Source organism: Protobothrops mucrosquamatus, unplaced genomic scaffold (genome assembly GCF_001527695.2).
Source record: "Protobothrops mucrosquamatus isolate PMUCROS unplaced genomic scaffold, P.Mucros_1.0 scaffold3933, whole genome shotgun sequence".
Classification (NCBI taxonomy): Eukaryota; Metazoa; Chordata; class Lepidosauria; order Squamata; family Viperidae; genus Protobothrops; species Protobothrops mucrosquamatus.
Window position 1 is genome coordinate 40,872 of NW_015389877.1, and position 8,469 is coordinate 49,340.

General features: G+C 45.7%; 1 protein-coding gene across 1 annotated transcript; it reads left to right on the forward strand.

Moving 5' to 3' along the window:
• Positions 1-1,522: 1,522 nt before the first annotated feature.
• Positions 1,523-7,935, forward strand: LOC107298386 (zinc finger protein 660-like; the record flags this gene model as incomplete). The annotated part of the gene is made up of 4 exons (XM_015827760.2): positions 1,523-1,939; positions 5,366-5,492; positions 6,669-7,704; positions 7,832-7,935. Coding segments are annotated over exons 1-4 (1,684 nt in total), but the record flags the coding sequence as incomplete, so codon positions are not given.
• Positions 7,936-8,469: the final 534 nt, after the last annotated feature.

Sequence of the window (8,469 nt, forward strand, 5' to 3'; positions counted from 1 at the left end):
GGAAGCGCCGACAAGCAAGTCGGGGAGCTGCGGGTGAAGTCAGAGAAGGGCTTTCCCTGCCTGATGGGGGCATCCCCTTCCTCCCCTTCTCCTACCGGGGGACAAAAGGGTCTCCCCTCTCCCCAGTCACCGCCTCCTTCCCGGATTTCCAGCGATCTGAGGTTTGTTGTTCCCGGGATGAGCGACTGCAACTCATACTCGGACCCACGCTTGCCCTTTCCTTTCCAGGAACGGAAGAAGGCAGAGCATAGCGCTTCTTCCTAGAGAGGCGAGACGCTCTAGGAAAGAATAAACTCCGAAGAGAGCTGAGCATGCGCTGTAGAGATTTGTTGGTAAAGCTCGAGCGAAGGACTGGAAGTGAAAGTCACTTAATGAACCCCCCCTTGCCTCTCTAGGAAGAGGCGCTCTCTATCACCCTCATTCCCAGGCGCCACCAGACAAAGAGGGCGCGGGGCTTCTCTTTCCCAGCAAAAATGGAGGAAGCCTGATTGCAAATGCCACTCCCCCCCCCAAAAGGGGGGGGGGTTTACCAGGAAGGCTGGGAAGGGGCTGTTGAGTGTTGGGAGGGGGATCCCTTTGCCCCCAAAGAGGGATCCCTTTGCAAAGAGGCGGGGAAGCATCGTCCGCATTGGCTATCCCCGGCTGGATCTCAGCAGCTGCAGCGATCCGGAGAGATTGGAAAGCGCCTGCGTCCTCACTCCCCAAGTCACCCCGTTCCTGATCCTGGAGGGTCCTAGGGGAGGCTGGTGGGAATTCTGGATGTTGCAGGAGATAGGAGACAGGAGACAAATGGACATTTGGATTGCAATTCTTTGTTGTTTTTTTTCCCCTCTTGGAATTGGGAAGAGGAAGGCATCTGATCTTGCCTGGGATGTCTCTTACGAAAAGATTAAATCATAAAAGGGAATATTTATGAGGTTACTCTCTAGATTTATTTTGATTTAAAGCTGAACTGTTACTGATTAAAGCGGAATTAAGGAGAAACTTTTAACCCTGAGGATAATTAACCAGTGGAACAACTTGCCTTTTAGAAGTTGTGGGTGCTTCATCACTGGAGGTCTTCAAAAAGAGACTGTCTACAGTCACTCCTTTGAAATGGTATAGGGTCTCCTGCTTTCCTGACAGAACAATTAATCAGTGGAACAAACCTCCCTCGGGAAGTTAAGAATGCTCCAACACTGCAAGTTTTTAAGAAGAAACTGGACAGTCACTTGTCTGGAATGGTATAGGGTCTCCTGTTGAGAAGGGGGTTGGACTAGAAGACCTCCAAGATCCCTTCCAACTCGGTTATTCTGTTATAGACGTTTGTGCGGACCTGTTTTGCAAGGGGGGGAGAGAATTACTAGTGTTGAAATATCCCAGTAGGCAACCGGGAGCCACGCCAACGGTGTGCTATTCGGGGGGGGGGGGTCAGACTAGAAGACCTCCAAGGTCCCTTCCAGCTCTATTCTAATTGATTGAAAGTCATTTTGTGGAGGCAGTGAGCATTTACACTGTTTTGAACTACACTTGACCAGGTAGAATGGAACTCCAGCGGTCTTCAGGGAGAGGAGTTGCTGAAGCCCAGGAGCCTGTCATTTGGCCTGGAAGCAGAGGGAACTTTCGGGGAAGCAGCAGCCCAAGAGGCCTCCCCGTAAGGCCCCACAGCTCCGAGGCTGAGTACCAGCACTTCCGCAACTGCCGCCCCCGGGAGGACGAGGGGCCCCGGGCGCTCTGCAGCCACCTGCACCAGCTGTGCCGTGAGTGGCTGCGGCCCGAGTGGAGCGGAAAAGCCGAGATGCTGGACCGGGTGGTGCTGGAGCAGCTGCTAGCCCTGCTGCCCCCGGAGCTGGCAGGCTGGCTGCGGGAGTGCGGGGCGGAGAGCTGCGCCCAGGCGGTGGCCCTGGCCGAGGGCTGCCTGCTCTGCCCAGCTGCCTCCCAGGAGTTGGGAAAGTGGCAGGTGAGAGAATTTCATTATGGGAGCTTTCTAAGAAGTAACAAGCAATGACCTGAATTCCTAAATTCTTTAAAGGCCTTGCCTGTCTTTTCTGCAACTATTCTCCTAGGTTCCTTTTTTTTTTTAACATAAAAGAGGAAAAAAAGTAATAGATACATTGCACAGGTGCAAATTAGTAGAAAGAAGAATAAAAATGATACTAAATAAGACATTGATGCTATGATTTGGTGCTTAAAATGGAACTTAGCCTTGTTGTTAATTGTGAAGTCGTGTCCGACCCATCGCAACCCCATAGACAACATTCCTCCAGGCCTTCTTGTCCTCTACCATCTTCTGGGGTCCATTTAAGCTCACACCTACTGCTTCAGTGACTCCATCCAGCCACCTCATTCTCTGTCATCCCTTTCTTCTATTGCCCTCAATCTTTCCCAGTATTAGGATCTTCTCCAGTGAGTCCCTCCTTCTCATTAGGTGGCCAAAGTACTTGAGTTTCAACTTCAGGATTTGGCCTTCTAAAGAGCAGTCAGGGAACTTAGCCTACATATCTGTAAATATGTAAAACTAAAAATTTAAACTTAATGAGTAGTTAGAGACTGGATGGAATATGTTGCTTGAGTTGCCCTTCAACTGCAGTCTTAATGTGCTTAGGATATGTGCCTTCCCCACAAAAGTATCACAATGTTGCTGTACCTTAACTGCCAGGCCAGTGGTCTCCCCATTACAAGAGGCAACAGAAAACCAAGCTTGTCCTTAAATCTAAATCAAAATACTCCAGGTGGTAATAGCACTTATTTATATGCCACCCCATAGTGCTTTGCAGCATTCTCTGATCTGTTTACAATGTCAGCCTATTGCCCCCAGCAATCTGAATCCTCATTTTACCGACCTTGGAAGCCTTAGTCAACCTTGAGCCGGTCAGAATCAAACTTCTTGCGGTGAGCAGAGTTAGCCTGCAATACTGAATTCTAACCACTGGGCCATCACGGCTCTAAACAGACTTAATTAAAACCACAAAGAAAGAAAGAAGGGCCACATCCTTAAAGAAACCACAGTTGTCCTGTGGTTAGATGGGCTGCAAACAAATTTAATAAAGAAATAAAGAAGAGGAACTCGTAATCAGAATAAAAAGAAGAAATAATCAAAAGAGGCTCAGAGTGGTGTAACAAAAACAGCATTTAGCCAAATACAAAGATGAATCATTAGCAGTTTGATTTGGGTTGGGGAGAAGGCAAGGCAAGGGAGCTACTGCAGTCATGGTCATCAGAAAGTGGATCATAAACCAGGGTGGTTTTTTAGATGCAGGAATTGTTCATGGAGGAGACCTCGGCAGGCTCCCAGGGAAGAGGAGATCAACCCGGTCCTTCTCAAGAGCTTTTCAGGAGGATCTCACAAGAAGACTCACCTCAGGTCACTTCCCCATGTAAGTGAAGGCATCTTCTGAAAGCCCAACCTCCTTCTATTGATGATCTGCTTTGGCCATGAAATTCTAGGCCTGTCTCCTTTTGTTTATTGTGTATTCCTAGATCTTATTCACAGGTCCTACAATAATCTGTTTCCATTTCTCTCCTTAACAGGCCAGGGAAGAACATCCATGGAAACCCATGAAATGGCACATGTTTGTGATGTAGCAAAAGTAGCAGCTGTGCATCCAACTCAGGTAAGGGGTTGAATCCCAACAGGGGACTGTTTGGTATGGGGCTCAGTGCACAACCTGTTCCTCAGCAAAAGGGGGCATGGAGGCCAAGCTTCAGTGACCTATTGAGTCATACTTAGTATAGTATACCCCCTTCAAGACTGTTGTTGAGCTGCAAAGAGAAAATATACAAGCTGAGGGGCTGGTGTTGTAATAAAGAAATGCAATTTATTGTTGAGAGAAATTAATGTTCTTTTTTTTTTACTTTTACCTGAGGTAAATTAATACAGATAATGAGGTAATATCCCCCATCTTATGACCACAGTTGAACCCAAAATTTCTATTACTAAGCAAAGCAGTTGTTAAGAGAGTTTTGCCCCATTTTATGACCTTTTTGCCACAGTTGTTAAGTGAGTCACTGCAGTTGTTAAGTGAATGACACTGTCATTAAGTGAATCCAGCTTCCCTCATTTACCAAGGCCACACTTGGAATACTGCATCCAGTTTTGGTCACCTCAATGTGAAAAAAGATGTTGAGACTCTAGAAAGAGTGCAGAGAAGAGCAATGAAGATGATTAGGGGACTGGAGGCTAAAACATAAAGAACGGTTGCTGGAATTGGGTATATCTAGTTTAATGAAGAGAAGGACCACGGGTGACATGATTGCAGTGTCTCAGGGGTTACCCCAAAGAAGAGGGAGTCAAGCTATTCTCCAAAGCACCTGAAGGCAGGGCAAGAAGCAATGGGTGGAAACTAATCAAGGAGAGAAGCAACCTGGAACTAAGGAGAAACTTCCTAACAGTGAGAACAATTAACCAGTGGAACAACTTGCCTCCAGAAGTTGCGAATGCTCCAACACTGGAAGTTTTAAAGAAGAGACTGTACAACCATTTGTCTGAAATGGTATAGGGCTTCCTGCCTGAGCAGGGGGTTGGACTAGAAGACCTCCAAGGTTCCTTCCAACTCTTCTATTATTATTATTGTTGTTGTTATTACCACTTTGCTTGTCGGAAGCCAGCTGGGAAGGTTACAAATGGTGATCACACGACCCTGGGACAGTGGAACTGTCATAAGTACATGTCAGTTGCCCAGGGCTGGAATTTTGATAATGTAACCATGGGGATGCTGCTACATCGTAAGTGTCAGGGCCCACTTCAAAACCTCATCCTAAGAAAGCAGAACTTGTGGAAGCAGTTTCTTCCAAAAGGAACTTTTATATTAGGAGAAGCTGATAGCAGGCATAATAGACAGGATCTGAAGGTTTCCCACTCAGATCAATATGGGTTTGTAGGCTGGTTGTAGGTCAGTGTGTCTGTTGATGGAATGGCTTGTGGAGTGCCAAGCTTTGATGAACCTGAGAGCGTGACGGGTGGTAGCGTGGCCGATGATTTTTGTATTGCGCCAATCAAGTTGGTGTTGTTTGATGTCAGTGTGGATAGAGATTAAGGATTGTGGCGTTTGCCAGCCAGTGTTTGTGGATCCTGGTTTCTAATTCACATGATGTTTGTCCCACATAGAATTAGTTGCAATCGTTAACAGTTGAGATTAGACTGCTATTTTCTGGTATGGTCTAACCCTGGAAAGGGGCTGGACATCTATTTTAATCCTATAATTTTATTCTGTAATGAAATCGAATTGAATCAATAAGAAAAAACATAAAACAGTGGCAGAAATACAGAAGCCTATTCCCTTAAAAATCAACAACGTGAAGTACAGATTTCCTAAGTGAAAAAAAACCCTGCATTTAAATTGTTCCTGGGAATTGTTCGATACGTGATATTTTCTTCCACTTTCAGGGCTTCATATCCTTTGAGGAAGTGGCTGTGGACTTCACCAAGGAGGAATGGACGCTACTCAGTTGGAGCCAAAGAGTCTTGTGCAGGGAGGTCATGCTAGAGATTTCCCTGAATATGGCTGCTCTGGGTAAGTACCCCTCGTTACTCAATTCATTAGAGGTCTTTAGGGACAGGAAGTCAAGGAACATATTTCTATGCATTGGCCTAGGGCAGGAGTAGGCAACCTTGGCTCTTTTATGACTCGTGGACTTCAACTCCCAGAATTCCTGAGCCCATATATATATATATATATATAGGCCTTTGGTTATTCGGGTTTTCTCCCGCGTAAAATTGAAAGTGTCTTGGCGACGTTTCAACGAAGTCCCATTCGTCATCTAGGTCTTTGGTTATTCGGGTTTTCTCCCGCGTAAAATTGGAAGTGTCTTGGCGACGTTTCGATGAAGTCCCATTCATCATCTTCAGGCTGGTGTTTTCAGCTTCGTGCTTCTAGGAGCACGAAGCTGAAAACACCAGCCTGAAGATGACGAATGGGACTTCGTCGAAACGTCTCCAAGACACTTCCAATTTTACGCAGGAGAAAACCCGAATAACCAAAGACCTACATACAAACACCCGCGAAAACCTCAGAAAACATATATATATGTATATATTATATATATATAATTTTCTATTTTTACAATCCAGTGCTTAATAGACAACGTGATGACTGAGTCCATTAGTAATTCCGTGGTACATGTAAGCTTCAAACTAAATCCAATATCACACCCTCCAATTACATCCTCTCTTCTTTTGGTAATAGACATTTCCCCACAATCCTTATAAATTCTAACAGGAAGTTCTCTCTTCTTTTTTTTACAAGCAGGTGATAGGCAGAACAATCAGAACCACAAGCAGCCAAAGTTAGTACTACTGCAAACAGCCCAGTATGAAGCGGAAGTGATATTTGGCCATCAAGGGGATCCAAAAAGCCAAGAGAAAAGCCACCCAGAAGATAGAGGAGAGAGGTCCCCCACTTCTCTCCCTTTTGAAATCCATCCATTCCAGATCCAGGAAGCTCAGAAGAAAAACACCAATGGAAAATACGCAGGACGTGGCCAAAGAGAGAAAAATAAATTTAATTTGCATGAATATTGTAGAAGCCAGGCTAAAAGGAAGCAGTGTGGTTGCAGGCAATATGGAAAAAATGTTAATGGTTTCTTCCCTCTTGGCGCACCCAAAAAACTATGCAGGAAACGCAAACCACATACATTTATCAAACTTGGGAGGGGTTTTAGTCTGAGCACATATGGTTATTCCCGTGAAGAATTTCACACAAAGGCGTGTAAGTGCGTGAAATGTGGAAAGAGCTTCAGTACAAACGGTAACCTCCTTCGCCATCAAATGATCCACACGGGCGAAAAGCCATATCAATGCGCTGAGTGCGGAAAGAGATTCATTGAGAACAGAGATCTCACTCGTCATAGAAGGGTCCACACGGGAGAAAAGCCATATAACTGCCCAGAGTGTGGGAAGGCCTTCAGAACAAATGGTCATCTGACTCGCCATCAAATGGTCCATACAGGGGAAAAACCCTACAAATGCATGGATTGTGGGAAGAGCTATATTGAAAACAGAGATCTTACTTGTCACAAAAGAATCCACACGGGAGAGAAACCATATAAGTGCAGAGTGTGTGGAAAGAGCTTTCCTCGGAACAGTGCCCTGATTGGCCATCAAAAAACCCACACTGGAGAGAAACCTTATAAATGCCTGGAATGCGAGAAGAGCTTCATTAAGAAAGGACAACTTACTTCCCATCAAAGGATCCACACAGGTGAAAAGCCATATAAGTGTATGGAATGTGGGAAGAGCTTCAGTAGAAGCAACAATCTTACGTCCCATCAAAGGATCCACACAAGGGAGAAACCCTATGAATGCACAGAGTGTGGAAAGAGCTTTCTCTGTCACAGTGGCCTTTCTCGCCATCAGAGGAGACACACGGGGGAGAAACCCTATAAATGCACCGAGTGTGGGAGGACCTTCATTCAGAAAGGACAACTTGTTTCCCATCAGAGGATCCATACAGGGGAGAAACCGTATAAATGCACGGAGTGCGGAAAGACCTTCAGTAGCAAGAGCGCCATTGCCTACCATCAAAGAGTCCACACCGGCGAGAAGCCCTACAAATGCACAGACTGTGGGAAGACTTTTATTCAGAAAGGGCAGCTTGTTTCCCATCAGAGATTTCACACGGGGGAGAAGCCGTATAAATGCACGGAGTGTGGAAAGAGGTTCGGTAGTAGCAGTGCCGTTACCTATCATCAAAGAATCCACGCCGGTGAGGAAGCTGACCTTTGTGCGTGAGGAAAGATCTTCAGGTAGAGCAATGGCCTCCCTTGCCATCACATGACCCAGACATAGAAGTGGGCGAGAGGAAGGCCGAGCATGAGTGAACTCTCACTCAACTTACACTCCATGCGTGTCCAGATACGAGGAAGAGGAGGTCCTTTCATGGGATTACCCCAGTGGAGCTTGGTTGCCACAGTTGATGGCTAAAGGAATGCTGGAACTAAATATGGCGGTGTACCCCAGTAAATGGAAGAAAAAGAAGGAGGAAGAACCACCGAGCTGTAGAAAGAGGTGAAAAGAGTGTGTGCAATTTGCAAAGTTATTTTTTAGCCATTCATCATGGAGGAAAAGTCCATGTTAATGCTTTTGACATTTACCCTTATTTATGTGTGCCTTTAACACAGGGGTAGGCAACCTTGGCTCTTTTATGACTCGTGGACTTCAACTCCCAGAATTCCTGAGTCAGCCATGCTGAGGGGAAAGGGAGAGGTTTCCAAGCTGAGCCATGCTGGCTCAGGAATTCTGGGAGTTGAAGTCCACGAGTCATAAAAGAGCCAAGATTGCCTACCCCTGCTTTAACATTTAATATAACCAAGGTAAATGAATTCCAAACTGCATGTCCCTCTTTCGGTCTATGTTGCCCAAATTATTTTTGTTCCCAATTTTGTACAGGTAATCCTCAACTTAGCAGCCACAATTGAACCCAAAGTTTCTGTTGTTAAGTGAGACATTTGTTAAGTGGGTTTTGCCCCATTTTACGGCCTTTCTTGCCACCA